The 19291-nt window shown below is 39.5% G+C and overlaps 1 protein-coding gene across 1 annotated transcript in view; it reads left to right on the plus strand.

Annotated features, from left to right (window-relative positions):
* FBXW4 (F-box and WD repeat domain containing 4) overlaps positions 1–19291 on the plus strand; it is a 104553-nt gene that overhangs the window by 8353 nt on the left and 76909 nt on the right. Inside the window, exons 2-4 of the mRNA XM_006880009.1 lie at positions 10082–10177; positions 13124–13309; positions 13748–13880. Coding sequence (XP_006880071.1) covers positions 10082–10177; positions 13124–13309; positions 13748–13880 — 415 coding nt within the window. The remainder of the gene's footprint in view (positions 1–10081; positions 10178–13123; positions 13310–13747; positions 13881–19291) is intronic.

A 19291-nucleotide genomic window follows, 5' to 3' on the forward strand; every position in this document is an offset into this window, starting at 1 on the left:
GTGTCTGAGGGATGTGATGTTAGAAGAGACAGGAAGGAACAAGGCAATGGCATTGAATAAAAATTTGACAAAAACTTGGAAATTGGTGAATTATACAGACAAGAAATACTAGTCTTGTGAACGAATGGAGGGTTATTTTAAGAAATGCATGTTGTTAAAGAGGAAAGAGTTACTGCACACAGGTTTCAGCTGACAGTCAAATTGAGGGGAATGAGGGCTAATAGCAAGTATTTTGGACTAGGGGGCACTGTTGTTTTGGGGGGTCTCTCTTTTAAGGAGCATGAGAAAGGGGAATCTTATGCTTACTGATTGTGTGGTTTGAAAGGGGGAATGGTCATTTTTAGAGGCAGTTTTAGAGGGATACCCGTAGTTTCCCTCGCTTGCTCCAGCAGCTGTTGGGAACAGTCCAAAGGGGGTATTATATTTCTTCTGGTAACTCTGCCAAGAGTAAGAGGAAATCCACAATCTGTGGGGTTTTCTGGGGCGGGGGATGGGGATAGGGTGGCAGGTGATGGGACAGGGAAATTAAATTGTTTTATAGTAAATATGTTGAGATACTTTTCCTGGAAAGCCGTTTCACTGAAAGGAATATTTCTCATACTTGCTTGTTTTTTTCTCTTTGGAGAAAAGGAAATGGATAGTTTTCTTTGAGTTCTTTTTCATTCTTCCCCATAACTCAAGCTTTAACCTCCTATGTCTCTCTGAATTTTCTTTTAGAAAGCCCTTACTTAAGAGGTGGATCAGGAGTCAAAGATGGTGGGGTATGTGCTAAGAGGGAGAGGACTCCCTCCAGAATTGGTGTACTAAAGAATAGCTTCACATTCATCCCTCATCCTAGTTGCAGTTTGAGTTTATCATAATGGCCTAGCAAATGGAGACAGAAACATTTTGTAGGTAGTGCCTGGTCCATCCTTTCATCTAGGCTATAAGGGCTCCAGGGATTTTGAAGGCTGGCCACTTAGGTTGAGAATCTGTTTTGGTGATTAATATAGAACACAGTTTCAAGATTAAAAACAATAAAAACCAACCCAGGGAAGTAGAGCAATGTAATTATTCCTCACATTTCAGATGGCATGCCCAGGGGAAAGTAATTTTGAAGGTATAAGAACAAGGTCCTCCTCTGAGACTCCTGGTGTTTAATTCATGACTCACTTTGAGGAAGGCCTGGACACAAAAAATAGTGGCATCCTTCTTGTTAATTCTCAGAAGTACTAGGTTGACCATTCCAAAATTGGCCATTGGGATTCTTGAAAAACTTAATTCTGTAATCAAATGAGTGTGGGAAAGACTGTGGACTGTGCTTTTCTCTGGGGGGCCATAATGCCCTTCGGCAAATTAAAGACTTTGAGGAGTCCTGTGATCGACCTGTTTAATTTTGTTTGAGCCAGCATTGTCTGAAATTTTTTGATCATAAAATCCTCATCTACTTAATATCTCCTAACATCGTGCAGAACACACACACACACACACACACACACACAGGTCAAGGGCCCTGTGAATATAGAATTTGACTAATAACAAAAGGAAATGAACATCACTGACTCTAAATATCTCCCTCCCTCTCTCATTGTGGTCAAGTGGGGACAGACTCAGCTCATCTTCCATTGTGTTTCTGGGGCTGTAAACCCCACAGGAGGAAATTGTCCATCTTCCAGAGTGCTGCTGGTGGATTCTGACCCCCAAGCAGGCCCAGCCTTTGAGTTAGAAGCGCAGCTCCCTTCAGAGTGATTTAAACTTAAACTTATGTAAGATCAGAGCCAGGCCCACATATCTGAAATTACTTTGCATAGCTTTGACATAAGTGTGTCATATTAAGATACTTTGTTAAGATTCCTCTTGATCTTTCCCAGCATAGAAATGTGGAGGCATTGATTGGAGAGGAAAAAACCTACAACCCACTCAGCACAACAATTCTCTAATACCAAAGAGTCAACATCTATCCTGGTGGGAGTTTTCCCCCACAGTTGTGGGATTTATTAGGGAAATAGGTTGGGGAGGGAAGGAAGCAAAGAATATCACACAATGCAAATCCAGTAGTCCCAAGTGAAATTAACAAGGCACAATTCCTCAATTAGTGAAAGTCTAGGTTCAGCAGCACAAACGCACCTCTAGTTTCCTCATTCATCCAGCAAACTTCATCTCAGAGCACTTAAAAGTCAGCTTTTCCTTTAGTTATTTAGCAAGCTAAACTTTTATCTGTTCCATCTCCAGGGTTCCTCTGGTTATACCTTGCCACAGTCTCTTCACAGCAGTGCCAGAATCTCTTCACCCTCTATCCACTACCGTTTTTCATAGTACTCCCACAGTGTTGATGATTTGCAAGACCACATGTACTAAGTGAAAGTAGCTAGAGACCATGCCCTAGAGTGTCTTCCCCTCTTTTCCGGATCCTCCACTTTTTCCAATGTGATATCTTTTCCTGAGAACTACTCTCTCCTGATAAAATGCCCGAAGTATGTGGGACGAAGTTTCACTATCCTTGCCTCTAAGTTGCAGTACCTCCAAGACAGATTGGTTTGTTCTTTGGGCAGTTCTTGGAATATTCAATAATCTTTGCCAGCATCACAATTCAAAAGCATTGATTCTTCTGTCTTGCTTTCAACAACTATTTTTTTTCCAAGTCTTTTATTTTAAGAGACCACTTTTATCTTATTCTGTAGTGTTTTACAGATGTCCACCCACTCAGGTTTCTGTATCCTTTAAGAATTCATACATTAAAATTATGGCAATCTTTGCTCTCAATCTTTAATTATGTTCTAATCATTGTATGTGTTGTCATAGAACTTTCTCATGGAGAGAAAAAAACCAGTCTAGGCTCTTAGACTCCACATGCCAGCTTTGGGATACAGTTTTCATATGAAATACTGATAAATGTGTAATTCTATGACGTGGGCAGAGAGCTCAGGAAGCATGTCTGTTGTGGTAAGTGAAGCACTATTATCTTTCTGCCACTGTTCAATCCATTTCAAGATCAGATTTACGCTATCCTCTAGATCTTCTGGTTTATTGCTAGCCAGCTGATGTACTATTTCTTCCTTGTAGCACGCCATTCTTCTTCATAAAGAATCTGGAATTTCACACTGAATATGATCTTGAAGTTTCTTCTCATTATAATCTACTATCTTCATCTAAGATGGCACAATCATGTTCTTCATCATAGCTATCATGTAACTGCCCTTCTTTAGCTAAATCACCCACATTAATGTATTTCAGTCCTGATCTTAAGGCAAGCTCTTTGCCTAGTGTGGTTTTTTCCAACCCCTGGTGTGCCAGTGAGCAAGATGTTCGGCTGTAACATGGTCCCCACTGTGATGGCTCCTTCAACAGCTATTTTGAAGTAGAGCTAGAAGGTTAAAAAAATGGAATGGAAATTAAAATGTTGACACAAAGTGAAGAATGTAACCAATGTCACTGATTGTAATGTCTAGAAACTGTGGCATGGGGATGAGTTTTGATGTGTATATTCTTCCAAAAATGAGATAATGGGGGGGGGAAAGATATGAAAGAATGAAGCAAATGCTTCTGCACAAACAATAATCCTCAGATATTGAGTAAGTAAATAGTGTCTACAATCATGGGTAGGTTTTGGGGATTTTTCCCTTAAGTTTTCTAAAACTTTGCTTTTGTTAAAAAATGACAGTTACTTTTTAGCTTTTTTTTTTCAGTGTACTATCAAAAATTTTAACATCTTACCAAAAGTATGTCTTAGACATAAAACATAAGTACCATGAACCTAGCATGCTAGGTTAGTGATATTTTGATAGGACTTGCTTGGGAACTCTTGAAACAAGCGTTCTCAAATGTATGGTTTTCCCTTTGACAAATCACACTTTTAACATCATCTGTATATTTTCAGAACTTAGATATTCTGCACTCCCTTTATGCTGCAAAGGCCCTTTCCAAGTAAATATAACACAGCACATCTTCAAGAATTCATTCAAGTGTAGTTGTGTTAGCCAGGCACTAATCAGTTCTAATCTCAAGGAACTAACCAGTTGTAATCTCAAGGTAGTGCTCATATAGTCCAGTTCTTTCTCTAATCTTGGATTTCCTTCTCTTTTTTGTTCCAGGCAAGTGAGGACCAATAGGTGTATCTTTGGTGGCTGCTTGAAAGCTTTTAAGATCCGTTAAGAACTATATTATGCCAATTGACTGATATGTCCTATCTCTTAAATATTATGTGGTAGAGTTTATACATGTTCCTTTGAACATGCACTTTTTTCTCTTATTTGCGACAAATTGTATCATGAACCAGATTGTAATTTAGTAATTTGATAGGGTGCTCTGGTGGCCTAGTGGCCATGGGTTTTGTTTCTAACTCAGTGGCACGCAGTTTTGAATCTACCAACTGCTCTTTGGGAGAAAGATGGGCAGTTTCCTCCTGTGTGATTTACAGTCTGTGAAATCCTTCTGAAGGGTCAGCTGTAAGTTGGAACCAACTTGATAGCCCATAACAACAACAGTTTGATAAAAATCCCTGTAGAAGTATAGATTTTTAGTTGAACCAAAATAAATTTTATAACTTATTTAAAGTTTATGGCATGTTTATGCAGGGTTGCTGGTATACCACTTCTCTGTAGCACAATGGTTCAGAGTTCTCCCTTTTGGAAACACTAAGAGGTTTTTAATACTTGATCCTGTGGAATTTATGGCTGAATTGGACAGACTAGACATATAGCTGTGAAAAGCTAATAATGCCTAACAGTTATGGTAAGTTCAGTCTAGAAATTCACAGGAAATGCAGAGAAATGGTTGGAGGAATCAGGGAAGTAGAGGCTTTAGTTGAACTTTAAAGAACAGGCACACTTGACTATTCTTTATCAGATCCCAGAAGAGAGAAGCAAGCATTTGTCAGGGACAAAGGTAGTGGTGATAGGGATGAAGGCATGGGTATAGGAATGAAATGAGAAAAAAATGGGCTGGGCAGCAATCCAGCTGTATGGAGTGGAGGTAAGGGATAAAAATTGGATGGGTAAAGTGAATTCACATTTAGAGACTAACCAAGGACGGTGTGATTCTGCTTCATGCCTTCCTTGTGCCCAGTCCTGTCCTCTTTCTGGCATGTTCCTTACAGACTCTCTTCACCTGGTTATTGGGACTACTTTCTGTTCCCTGACCAAAGGATTAATAATGATTTTTTTAAATCAGATTTTTCCAAAAATTATAAACTTCTGCTGCTTGAGGCCACTGGAAGATTCAGTCTAATGCATGTACAAATGGAGCATTAGAGTTCCTTTAGGAGTGTCTTAGGCTGCTTAGATACTTGACGTTAAAGCCAGATTCGTAACCACCTCAGAACTGATGGGAGCTGGTGACATAGGAGGTGTCGGGAGAGGTAGATAGATATACTTTCTGTAGGGCAAGATTAAACAAATCAGTAAGATGGTGTTAAAATTTCAAGCCCACATTTTGCATAGTCTCACCTACCCTTCTTGTGCCAGTGCCCCTTGAGATGGCCTTTCTCCTCACTTGGGGACAAATACTGTCCTTTCCTGACTACCCAAGTCAGCAGGAAATTACACTGCTTAAAGCTATGCTAGTCATGCATTTAGGTGGCATCCATGATGCTAGAGGGAATCAAAATTCAAGATGGGACGGGAAGGGAAGTTGAATTGTGATCTAAAACTTTCCTGATTTTCGAGATGATGTAGGTGGAAGACCACTGTATACATAGCCTTCCTTTTCTGACTCCTCAGCTGTTTCCCCCCAGAGAAGGCTTATTTATTTGCTTTTGGTGTAGGGGTGGAAACTTGAAGGGGTAAAATGAAAGGCAACACTAGATAACTCCCTAGATTAATTTCTGACCTTCTGGGCTCATTTGTAACCAAGATTTTAAGGGGCCAGAGAACTTACTGTGGGTGCACGTTGCACTGTGTTTTGTTTAAAATAGTTCATGCGCCCAGGAATGCAGTCAAACTATAATGGTGACTAAGTGCCGGAAATCTGAGAGGGAGGGGGCCCAACTGGAAAAAATGAGCCTGAGGCAAGAGAAGTAGGGCTGGGAAAATGGAAGTAGAACTAGGCCCACAGGCCAGGTTAGAGATTCCCCCATGCATTAACTGCTGTGAGAGAGGTTTATTTACAGGGCACTAATCACTGGGGGGAGGGGGGTAGGCACCCTTATTTTACACTAGGAACTGTGGTGAAGGAATAGCCGGAGGGCATTTCAAGGATGGGAGCAGGAGTTCTTACTGAGTTCCAAGGAGCACCTGCTGCAGTCTTCCTGGGCACTTTTATGCTGCTGACCCCCTTTGATTGGACAGTGACAGGTCCCCATGGGTTGGGGGCTGGGAGGGGGAGGAATACCCATTTTCTGAAAAGGTGTTTTTTGGTTTTGTTTTTTGTATTTCCTTCTGACTTCAGGCGAGGGAGTCAATACAAATATAGATAGGATTTGACTACTACTTAGGGGCATTGTAACCATCAAAGATGAAAAAGCTGACTTGTTTTAAATAAAGTGGTACTGTTTCTAAAGTCAGAGAATGGAGTAGTTTAAAATGGTCAAAATTTTATTCGAAGAACCACAGCAAAGTATTCAGGTTAGGGTGTTTATCTCAGAAGAGAATGTTTCTGCCTTCTGTTTGAAAATTTCTTACTGTTGTAATCATTTCTTCAGAAGTGTCACGAAATGGCAGTTAAATGACCAAGGAGCCAAGAGTATTGTCTTTATCTAAATTTTAGAAATATGTTGATTCTTCCTGCCGCTCTCCAGCCCCACTTCTTCCTGCTGTGATCTAGAATAGTCTATTTTTAGTTTCACCTCATATCATAGACAAAAAAATTAACCATCAGAGAAGTTGGGTGCCTAGGATTGCAAAAGTAAATAATTCACTTTAGTGATGACAATCTTAATGATTATTAACTATTACATATATTTATGTAAAAATAACCTTTTTGTCTTGATTTATATAGTAACAATGAAGTCACATAAGAAAAACAATGCTTATTTCCTAAAGCACCATCTTTTGACCTATATAGATACATAACCTTACTTGGCTGTCTTTACCTCTCTGCCTGTAGAAATCTGGCTATTTAAAATTAACCATTACTTTTTATAGTCTTTCCCAAAATGTTTGCAGTCCTCACATTTGTCAGATTTGGTGGCAGTATATTCATCCCATTACTATTTCCCCCACAGACAGACATTTGAACCATTTCCAGATTTTAGGTGTAATATATAACTGCAACTATAAATATCTTTGTAAAAAAAAAATATGTTTTCTTTTCCCCCTTTGAATTATTTCTGTGTGATATAGTGCCCAGAGTGGGACTGCTGGGTCAGAAGCTACCATTTCACAGGCTTTTGTCTCTTAGAATTCCTTTCTGAAAGGCTGTACCAGTTGAGCTGCCAGCAATATATAACCAAACTCAAATCCTTCTATAAACCAAGACTAGTGTCAAGTTTTTCAACTTAATATATGTGAAGCAGTCCTTTAATAATTGTTTTAATGTGTACACCTATAAAACGACAATTGTTTCGGGTTTCCCCTTCAGTTTTATCGTGGAAATGAGAGCAGTATGTGACTGCTCATATCCTCTGTTGGATATGGATGACAGGGTGTTGGAGACATAGTATTATCCTGATAGATCTTTATCAATCCTCTCAAAGTTTTAGAAATAAAACTTCCATCTATAATATTAATTGTTAATTTCCTCTTGCTCTGTTACTTTAATTTGAATCCTTTTTCCTTTTCTATGCAGTATTTAAAGTTTAATATAACCAAACCTGACTATTGTTTCTATAATCATTAAATGACTCTTTTCTTCATGGTAATATATATAGCATTTCATTTTCTCCTAGTTAAGAAAATAGTAAATTTACTTTTTCATCTTTTTGGAATTAGTTGTATCATGGAATGAGATAATGATCAGTGTTTTGCCCTGCTGAGACACAGTTTTATCAGCAGCATTTATTCTTATTAACTAAATTCTTATTTATATTTCTTTTACCAAATTATTGCTTTGTGGAAAAAGTAGAAAACACATAAGAACACAAAGGAAAAATGATCCCAACCTCATAGTTGGCCTTCCACAGTTAATGCTTACTGTTTTAGAATATGTTGTGGTGTACGGTAGAGTTAGAACCGACCCATAGCTGACCCTCCTGCAGGTTTTCAGAGACAATAATTGCAAAGGAGGAGATAGCCCATTGTTCTCCCATAGAGCAGCTGTTGGCCTCAAACCTTGTGCCTTTGGGATTGCAGCACAACTTCTTGCTACTAGGCCATCAAATAGCCTTCTATTATTCTTTCTTCATGTCTTCTTTTCTTCCCACTAAAGTTGGGAGCTTGTTATACATACATAGCAGTACTAAGTAGTAATTTCTTTGCTTACTTTAAAATGTTATGTTTTTATGTGTTAAATTTGCATCAATTTGGGTAATTTCTGTCTTTCTTTTTGAAAATTGAAATGCCAGTGTTCTTGGTGCTTATTTCAAATGTCTTTTCATCAAATGGAGTATAATTGCTCCATCAACAAACACTTATTGATAATTATTGTAAGTAAGATATTGTATAATATTGAGTATTAAATGAATTATGTTTGAAGTTGTTATCCAGGGAGATTATAACATTCTAATATTTTTAAGAGTATTCACTTGAGTGGGCTAAACTCTTATCTACTAATTTTGACAAGATTTTTAATAGTAAGACTTGAAATAAAACTATATTACTGGTTAACCTTTGTCTAGTCAAGAAATAACCATAGAAAAACTATTTCTGAAAAATCATACTCTTTGAAATGTTTGAAAAGTTTAACATGAAATTACTGTTTATGAAAATATAAAATTTTTTCATGGCTTAAAGGGCTTAAAGTTAAATAAAATTAAGATGATAAATTGGAGAAAATGGCAGAATTTTAAAAGTTCTTTTAGAGACTCAGAAGAAAAAAAATTCAAAGTCCTAGTAGGAAGAAGGGCAAAGAACATGAATAGGCATTTCATCAAGAAATACTGTTGTTAGATCTTGTTAAATGCACTCTGTGTACAATAGAATGCAGCACGGCCCAGTCGTGTGCCATTCTAACAATTGTCACCACGTTTGAGCCCATTATAGTCCCTGCATCAGTTCACACCACACTGGAAATCCCTCTTTTTCATTAACCTTCTACTTTGTCAAAGCATGTTTTCTTTCTCCAGGAACTGATCTTCCTGCGAACATATCTAACGTGCTTGAGACGGAGCTTTACCATCTTTGCTTCTAAGGAGCATTTCATTTTGGCTCTGCTTCTTCCAAGATAGGTTTATTTTCTGGAAATCCATAGTATCTTTTAATATTCTTTGCCAATTCTGTAATTCAAACACATCGATTTTTCTTCAGTCTTCTTATTATCTAGCTTTTACATGTGTATGAGGCAAATACTAAGAAAGAGAAAACCAGATATTCAATCTTACATATAATTAAACAATATATATATGTCAAAACCATAAGAAGGAATTATCTTTCACTTCTTAGAATGGTAAAAAGAAAAAGTGTCAAGTTTTTGAAAAATAAGACTGAGAAACTCTTAGGAACCAGAGGAGACTGAGGACACAAGATGACAAAATACAATGTGATATGTTGGGATGAGACTTTGAACAGAATAAGGATATAAGGGATAACTGCTGGGCTTCATATAGTCTGTAATATAGTTAATATTTTTATATTTAGACAAATATACAGTGGATATTAATATTAGGAATAGTGAGGTGAAAGTATATGGGAGCTATGTACAATATTTTCAACTTGCCTGGAATTCTAAAATTATTCCAGAGGGAAGGAAAAATGTGCAACAGTGAATGAATAAAAATCCAACTTTTTTGTAAACTTACTTAAAATCACAATTGAAATTTTTTTAAAAAATTATTTCAAAAGTTTATTTGATAAAAAATTAGAAGATAATCAGGCTATTCTCAGTTTTCTTGGGTATTCAAGTATAGGGAGAAGATAATTACTCTTTTAATCCCTTCCTGGTCCCCTAACCCCTTCATTTTTTTTCTAGATGTATTTTGGGTGTTTTTGAGTCATATCTCACTAAGCCCATGGGATTTTCTCAATTGGCAGCAAATTGTAGTGACTGGATTGTCTCTTCTGTCTGGACACAGAATGCCTGGGATCCCAGTGAAGGAACGGGTGAAGGTTTCTCAGAACTGGAGATTGGGGCGCTGCCGAGAAGGGATTCTGTTAAAATGGAGATGCAGGCAAGTAGCTTCTTGACCTTTTATTTTTTTTAAATTTTATTTTTTGTGTGTGTACCGTCAAATCGGATCTGACTGGTACAGGAGGAGATTGCCCCTCCTTCTCCAGCAGAGCATTTGGTGGATTCGAACCACATACCTCTGGGGCTTCTTGACTCTTAAAAGGAGCCTGGGATAGGAGTCCATGTTGGAAAAGTAGAAAACCCTATGTGTGGTGTGGCTCTGATGACCTTATACTCCAAAGGGAGCATCTGAAGAATGACAGCTTTTTATTACATTGAAAAAGCTTATAGTTTATTTTAAGGGCGTTCTGGTGGCCTTGTGTGTAAAGAGTTGTTAGAATCCACTAGTTGTTTCATTGGAAAAAGATGGACAGTCTCCTCCTGAAGGATTTACAGCTTCTGAAAACCCACCAAGAGTCAGTTCTGACTTGATGGCCCACAACAACAACAACAACAACAAAAACATCTTTATCTTAGCAAACAATCTAATTTTATTTTTTTCTGATTATAAAAATGTTTACGGAGCACTGGTGGCACCGTCCGTAGGGAGTTGCATTGTCTCACCCAAAGATGGCAGCATTCTGGTGGTTGGGATCTGCCGATGACTCTGAGGAAGGTAGCTGGGCAACTTCCTCCTGTGCACCTAATGACCTGAGAAACCCAATAGAGGGTCAGCTATGAGGTGATTTCAACTTAATAGCTGTGCGATATAAAAACATAGTATAAAAATTTGAAAGATGTCTAAGGAAGAAAAGAAAAACTCATAACCCTATTACCCATAAATAATCATTATTAACTTATCAAACGAATGAAGCCAACCTTTCAGTCGTCTTGTTTTACTATTTTTCTCTGAGTTTCCTATTCTGAGGAGTTATACTGCACTGTTTGTTTCCTTTAGCTTTCTCTACTTCCTAAGCTCTGCAGGTTTGGTTATATATGATACAAGAGGAAGGGCTTAAAAAATTGCCAAGAAATCTACATAATGACTCTGGCACAAATTAGGCTTCATTGGTGTGAAATTATTTGTTTAATGTTTGACTCATTACCAAAACAAAACCCAAAGAAGCAGTCTTCCCTCCCCTTCTTGGCTAGTTAGACTATGTAGGGAACCTCCTGATTCCCCACTCCAGGCTGACGTGTACCTGTGCTCGTGGTGCAACAGGCATATTTTTAAAAAAATTATTATTTTCTGTGTGTGTACCATCACATTGGATCTGATTGGTACAGAAATAGATTGCCCCTTCTTCTCCAGCAGAGCATCTGGTGGATTCAAACTGTATACCTTGGGATTGTAGTGAAGCTTCTTGCCACGAGGCCACCAGAGCTCCCTGCAACAGGCATATTTTTTGAGGAACATTTTTCTTTTGCTTGTGTCCAGTTTAGCTGGTTTCACTGATGTCAGTTGTTGTGAACTGTAAGAAGGAAAGGTGGATTTTTATGATGAAGGGCTTTATCCCCTGCTTCTCTTGCTTTTAAATACCAGAAAGCAGTTTATTTCTCCATCAAGGTTTTGTCCCTAGTGTCTTTTAGGGCTAGTTTCAAGTTAGGTTGGCAAATAAACACATGGAACAGTTAACAGGCTGCCCCAGGAGTCTGATGCTCACCTGACATGAACCTGGTTTCTTGTCCTAAGCAAATGGCTATTTCCCAGATGGCTCTAAATACATGACACTGAATCTAGCCCTGCTGTGTACTTCCTACTTGAGTGTGCAATACATGCATGCAAGGGAATGCTGTGAGGAATGTGCACGATAAATGAGAATGCAGGCATCTACACACACTAACGTGCTCCATGTAATATATGCACACACTTGTAAAAATCTCATGAGCAGAAACTCAGCTACTACAAAGTCCAAGCTGCATTTAATGGCCCGTCAAGTCAATTTGCAGAACTTTTCCACATTCCCATGACGCTTGTATTAAGGAGCCTGGGGAAGAAACAGCCCAGTTTGTTCAGACAGGCTTGGCAGTGAGAGATGGTAAATGGAGTTGAATCAGCTGTCCTTGTGCTTTGCTTGGGACTTCGTAGCTCCAGAATGCCTGTGTGGAGAAGGACAGGCTGTTGGGATGCATCCCTTGGGACAGGGGCTCAGTCCCAACTAGAGAACTTAGTGTCTGGCAGAATCCTCCTTGAAGTTCTCCCTATGCCATGGAACAGGCCTATGCCTTCTAACTTTTTTCTCCTGCCAGATTGAAGTGAGAATGTTTAACCATTTGTGGCTTTCTCTTATCAGCTGCCTGTGAGACCTATTTCTCTTTAGCTTCTGAACTGTAGCAGACTACTCTGAAACTGTGATTTTCAATTTTTACACTTAGCCTGTAGTACAGAAATGTAGATATCCCCTGTGAGGAGCTAGGTATCTAATCAGTACGTTCACATCATTTCCTAAATGACTTTATTTCTTTCCCTTTGCTCTAGTAGGAGGAGGGAATGGAGCTTTCCTAGGGCTCGCTCTTCTCTTTTCTCCTTCATATCCTCACTGAGCTGTCTACAGAGAGGCATGGATGAGAGTGTTGGAAACTTGAAGCTTATTACACATCAAATCATCGTAGATGCACAATGAAAAAACATTACTTTACCTGGCTAGCAGGTCGATTTTGAATATCCCTGCTCCTCAATCACTGAATTTTCCAAATTCTGCTTAACTAGAAGAATTCTGGGTAGCCAGTAATTAAAATCTTAAGCATTCTCCAATTAAGTTGATACTTACCTAACCTTTGAATTCTGATTGGCTTTTAGAAAGCCCAAAGAAGATTGAGTTACTACAGAGTTCAACCATGCTAGTTTTCTGAGGGTTATCCAGGAGTGGGTCATTTTGAAGGAATGGAGTGAGGTAGAGAGTGTTCCTCTTGCCAGGGTTATGATCAGTCAGCCTCTCTAAAGACCAGAGTCAGAGTTCTGTGCTGTATCTTGATGACCCTTATCTTTTGTTTTCTGTCCCTGCAGTCAGATGCCCTGGATGCAGCTTGAGGGTGATTCTCTGTATATATCCCAGGCTAATTTCATCCTCGCCTACCAGTTCCGCCCAGATGGTGCCAGCTTGAACCGCCGGCCCCTGGGAGTCTTTGCTGGGCATGATGAGGATGTCTGCCACTTTGTGCTGGCCAACTCACATATTATCAGTGCTGGAGGGTAAGTGCTGCCGGCTCTCCTGCCGTCTCCTTTCTCCCTCCTCTTCGTGCACATCTGACTTTTCTGTCTCAACTCCAAAGGGGTGAAGAGGGCAACCAGAAGATAATTGTAGTGAGGGTGTTTGGGGTTTTTTCCATTTAAAGCTGAGAGAATTACCAAAGACAGCTGATGGGGTCAGTTAGAGAAGAAAAACTAAAAGTGCTTTTAATGAAAAAATGAAGCTGGTTTTGATACTCTTAAAGGGAACATTCTCTGTTCAACCCAAGTATGCTGAAAAACATAAAAGTATTCAGAAGCTTGGTACTTTCTTGGGTCAGAATTGCTTATGCTTAGCAAATTTGAACATCACCAGAGACTTAGGTCATTTTTATAGACTTACTCTTTTCCTACAGAGAGAATGTTTGGCTACTGGGGATGGGACTCTTATTTCTCTCCTAGAGATGGGAAGATTGGCATTCATAAGATTCATAGCACCTTTACTGTCAAGTATTCAGCTCACGAACAGGAGGTGAACTGTGTGGACTGTAAAGGCGGCATCATTGTGAGCGGCTCCAGGGACAGGACAGCCAAGGTGAGGTGGTCTCTCCCTTACATACTGTTACTCTTTGCTTGTCTATAGGGAGCAGGGTAGGAGAGGGAGGATAGAGCCTTGAGTCCCAGGATTGGCGGAGAGTGTTGGGTGGGGGCAGGAGGGAAAATGACACAATAAAGGACTCACTTATGTGCTTCTGGCATGCAGCTTGCCATGCCAGGCTGTGTCCCTGCCAGCTGGACTGGAAAAGGAGTGGACAGTGGCTGGGAAATTTGCCACTCACTTGAAATGTGGCGTGAACTCCAAAACAAAGCTGAGTCTGGCCAGCTTTTCCTCTCTGAGCTGAGTTTCCTCAAGTTTGTGGGTTGAGTTCTGACCCCAAACATTTTCTTTTAAAATCTCCCTCCTTTTGCTTGCTCTCTGTTTAGGGAGGTTAATTTTTCACCACCTTGTTTATAAGCAATCAAGCTGATAATTAAAATGTGCTTTTACTGCTTCTCTGGAGGGTGATGTGGTCAGTAAGCAGTAGAAAAAAATGACTAGGGAAGGGCGTTGTTTGTTGCATCATTGCCAAATTGCCTTGTCTACAGTCAGATAGTCACCAAGGCATGGAGTATGGCTGATAAGTAGTGGGATCCTTGTACAGATACTGCTCTTCCAAGCAGGCTTCCACCCACGAGGCAGAGAAGACATTTTCTCTTTCCCTGTGTACAGCAGCACTAGCCAGGGCCTGCATTGCCTGGCCCTTTGGGGCTGCTGTGGGAACTTGGCTGACCATTCAGTTGATGGTACAGAAGACCCAATGGTAGCTTCTTGGTGTCAGCAAATGGGACTCTAAGATAAGATTGGAGAGAGGGAAATTGCGATCTTGACTAGTAATTTTTCGGACTCCATATACTCTCTAGTGATTACTTCTTCGTGTAGAGATGTTGCTATTCTTTATGCTTTGTTTTGTTGTCAGAGATTCATGTACATAAGCACAGAAAACCTGACCAAAAAATTCATCATATCTTTTGAGCATGGAAAGGAATTTCCTGTCACCTGTTTTCCATACTGTTCTACTGCATATGTATTTGAGGTTTCTGATTGGTCACTGTGTTTGTACCATTCCTTGCACAGATATTAAACTTTAACTTACTGTACTGCTCAAAAGCCCATTTTTTTAAAGAGTACATTTAATATTTTACTTCCTTCTCTGTAATTTAATTTATTTTTTCTTTCTTTTCTTGTTGTGTACTGTCGAATAAAATCTGACAGGCACAGGAAGAGATTGCCCCTCTTTTTCCAGTGAAGCATCTGGTGGATTCGAACTGTGTATCTTTGGGACTGCAGCACAGCTTCTTGCCACTAGGCCACCAGAACTCTCTTAGAAGCCTGTTTGTATGGAAACTTCCTGTGGCAATGTGTGACTAAGTTACTCCCATCTCATCTAGCATCTCTTGACCAAGGCTTTTCCTCTTGCCTCCTTTTCAGTAGCACCCATTTCTTCTGTTCTCTATGTTCCAGTTCTCAGAATAGTGTAAAGTCTCCAGTTCTTCTACAGCTTCTAAAAGCTGCCTCCGTGTTAAGACTTCTCCATGGCCTGTAGGCCAATTTGTATCTATTTTCTGGATGCTGCTTGTGTTCATCTCCTTTCTGTTCTGTTCTTTACATTCAGCAAATGGACATCTTATTATGCATTTACCTGCAGTTAGTGGCATGTATAATTCTATTGCTCCTTCTGTAGGTTTCTGATATCTTAAAATCTGAGAACTCACATTTATGTTGATGTGTAAATATCTATATCCCTTTTGGAAGTTGGGGGAATTTCCCAAACATATATTGTTGTTGTTGTTATGTGCCATCGAGTCGCTTGGAACTAATAGCGACCCTATGTACAACAGCCCTAAACTCTGCTCTATCCTGTGCCAGTCACACTGCCTCTGACACACCCACCCATCCCGATTACGCTAGTCACTGAATCAATCCACCTCATAGAGGGTCTTCCCCTTCTATGCTGTCCCTCCACCCTCCCAAGCATGATGTCCCTCTCCAAGGACCTGTCCCTCCTTGCAACATGTCCAAAGTATGTCAGATGAAGCCTCAGAATCCTTGCCTCCAAGGAGCAGCCTGGTTTAACCCTCTCCAGGATGAATCTGTTTTCTTGGCAGTCCATGGTACATTCAGTACTCTTCTCCAGCACCACAGCTCAAAGGCATCAATTCTCCTTCTATCCTCCTTAGTCATTGTCCTACTCTCTGATGCAAAACAAGTGATTTCAAAGACCCTAGCCTGTATCAGACGCACCTTAGTCTCCAGAGTGACACCATTGCTGTTCAGTACCCTGGAGAGGTCCCTAACAGCAGACTTTCCCATCACAATACGTTTTTTGATTTTCTGGCTGCTGGTGCCAAGAGTGTTGACCGTGGAGCCAAGCCAACTAAAGTTGTTAACAATCTCAATCCCTTCACCATCCATCCTGATACTGCCAATTGGTCCAGTGGTGAGAATCTTTTTCTTCTTGACATTGAGCTTCAATCCATACTGAAGGCTGCAGTCCTTGACCCTCTGCAGCAAGCATTTCAGGTCCTCCTCAGTTTCAGCAAGCAGGATTGTGTCATCTGTATAATGCAGATTGTTAATAGATCTTCCACCAATCCTGACGCCACACTTCTCCTCATAGAGCCCAGCCTCTTGGATAATCTGTTCTGCATACAGGTTGAAAAGGTATGGAGATAGGACACATCCCTGGCATACACCTTTCCCCATTATGAACCATGCAGTGTTTCCTTGCTCTGTTCTGACGACTGCCTCTTGGTCCAAGTATAGGTTTCGCATTAGAACGATCAATTGTCTGGGATTCTCATTCTTCTCAGAGTCAGCTACAGTTTGTTATGATCCACACAGTCAAACGCCTTTGCATAATCAATGAAACACAGATATACATTCTTCTGATATTCCCTGCTTTCAGCTAAGATTCATCTAACATCAGCTACAATATCCCTAGTACCACGACCCCTTCTAAACCCAGCCTGGACTTCTGGCAGTTCTCTGCTGATGTGCTGTTCCAGTCGTTTTTGGATAATCTTCAGTAGAATCTTGTGTGTGAAATCAATGATATCATTCTATATATTAGGAATGAGATAAGTTTTAGGATGAAAGGCACCAAAAGTTTTTCTCAGCAAGACTTCTGAGCCAGGGACTATCTAGAACACCTGCTTCCTGCCCACTCCAGCCCAGATTTCAGTCTTCTTGTTAGTTAGTTTAATTACTGGACTGGGCTTTTTCATACTGAGTTGTAACCAGATGGTAGCATACACTTTTTGGTGGTGCTGGACTGGTAATGATGACTCCTCTCTGTCCCCCTTATGTTTCTGTCCTTTCATTCATTCTTGTAAGTGCCTGCTCTTTGTGAACCTTGTATAAAAGGCACCTGGGCCCTTTAAAGATGGGGAGATACAACCTTACTCACTAAATGTAGTTGATACATCTGTTCACTTAGATAGGAAGTTCTTTGGAAGTGACCCAAACTGAAGTGAGAAGGCTCTGGAAAAAGGACAGGAGAGTTCAGAGATGGAGAGATCACTTTTCACTTGGAAGGAGTAATTTTATGGAGGACGGAGGATTTATCTAATGGACTTATCTCCTTTAGTCATTATTCAGTGGTTAGTTTTGTAGCAATATAGAATGCCACTAGACACTATGATAAGCCCTTTATTAATCTTACCCTTTAGGATAATTTGTGTCCTCACATAGTTGTGCCTACCATACCCAGCTGTATCTAGTTTACTTTTAAAAAGGTTTTCATGATTATATGACTTATTTTAAAATATAATCCATTTGCATCAATGTCAAAGATGAAGACACTGAAGATTTTTACCAGCTTCTGAAGTTGATAAAATGTACTCAGAATTACTGATGATGTGAATATAAAAAATGTACTCAGAATTACTGATGATGTGAATATAAAATTCAGAAAGAAAGAAGAGGGATCACTAGCTAGAAAATATGACTATGGTGATAGAAACAATCACATGAAAGAATTTTTCAAGACTAATATCTTATTCATTGCACATCTCTTTTTTCCAGCACCATAATCAGTGACAATACACATGGACCTCATTAAATAGAATAAACAGGAATTAAACTGTATCTGTGCAAAGAGATGGTGCAGAACCATAATATATTTAGTCAGAGCAAGGCCAAGGCTAGCTTCAGAACAGATCATTAATTGCTTAAATGAAAATTCTAATTGAAGAAAATGAAAATAAGTCCATAGAGCCAAAATATGGTCTTAAGTAGATTCCACCTGAAGTTAGGGACCATCTAAAGAAAAGATGTGACATGTTGAACATTAACTAATTACCAAAGACAGAAGCTTTGTGGGATGACATCAAGGACATTATACATGAAAGTGAGTGGAAGAAATTATGATGTAAAGAAGCTGAACAAAAAGGTGTCTTGAGAAAAAAAAATCAGTATTTAATAGTGAATTGTGTGAAGACCTAGAACTACAAAACCAAAACAGAAGAACATTCTCAGCATTTCTCAAGCTGCAATATTGAAGAATTCTGTGGACAAGATATTGAGCAAACAGGAAGCATCAAAAGAAGATTGAGGGAATAAGCCCACAAGTATAAAAAATTTAAAAGAGATTTGTGTATAGAAAGAATCATTTTTAGACAAGAGTGATGGAACTTTTTTTCACGTTTCAAGTGATTCTAAAATAATTTTCTATTCCCATGTTCAAAGAGGAGGACATTTCACCTACTGAAATTCTGAAGTTCTAAAATCTATACTATTTTCTAGTTGCACTGACATGTGTACACATAAAGTAAGTCCTGTACCCACCCAATTGGTTGTATTTAGCCGCAGTGGCTGAAATGACATTAGATAAATGTATGTTATCTACCTTGTTAATAATAAATACTATGGAAAAAAAGAACAATTCTTGGATGATAGTTACCTGGAAAAAGGAAGGAAAGGAGAGGGAAGTAAATTCATGATCTAGATAATGTTGTTGTGTATTGTGAAGTTGGAACCGATTTATAGCCGACTCTGGTGGGTTTTCAGACGCAATAAATCGCACAGGAGGTGATGGACCATCTTACTCCTGTGAAGCATCTTTTAGATTTGAACCATAAGTTTGGATTGGCAGTTGCAGCTCCTTACCACTAGGCCACCAGAGCTCCCTAAATAGTCAGAACTGACCTATAGCTGACCCTCTGGTGGGTTTTCAGGGGCAGTTAATCACATGGGAGGAGATTGCCCATCCTCTCATGGAGCAGCTGGTGGTGTTGAACCCTGTGTTTTCAGGATTGCAGTGCAGCTTCTTGCCACCAGGCCACCACAGCTCAAATAGATAACAGACACATTTAAAAAGGTAAAGGTATCTCACTCCCTGATTTCAAATCCTACTACACTGCCATAGTGGTAAAGACAGCATGGTACTGGTACAATGACAGACACAT

Source organism: Elephantulus edwardii, unplaced genomic scaffold, assembly GCF_000299155.1.
Source record: "Elephantulus edwardii isolate Elephantulus edwardi_28Jun2011 unplaced genomic scaffold, EleEdw1.0 scaffold00006, whole genome shotgun sequence".
NCBI lineage: Eukaryota > Metazoa > Chordata > Mammalia > Macroscelidea > Macroscelididae > Elephantulus > Elephantulus edwardii.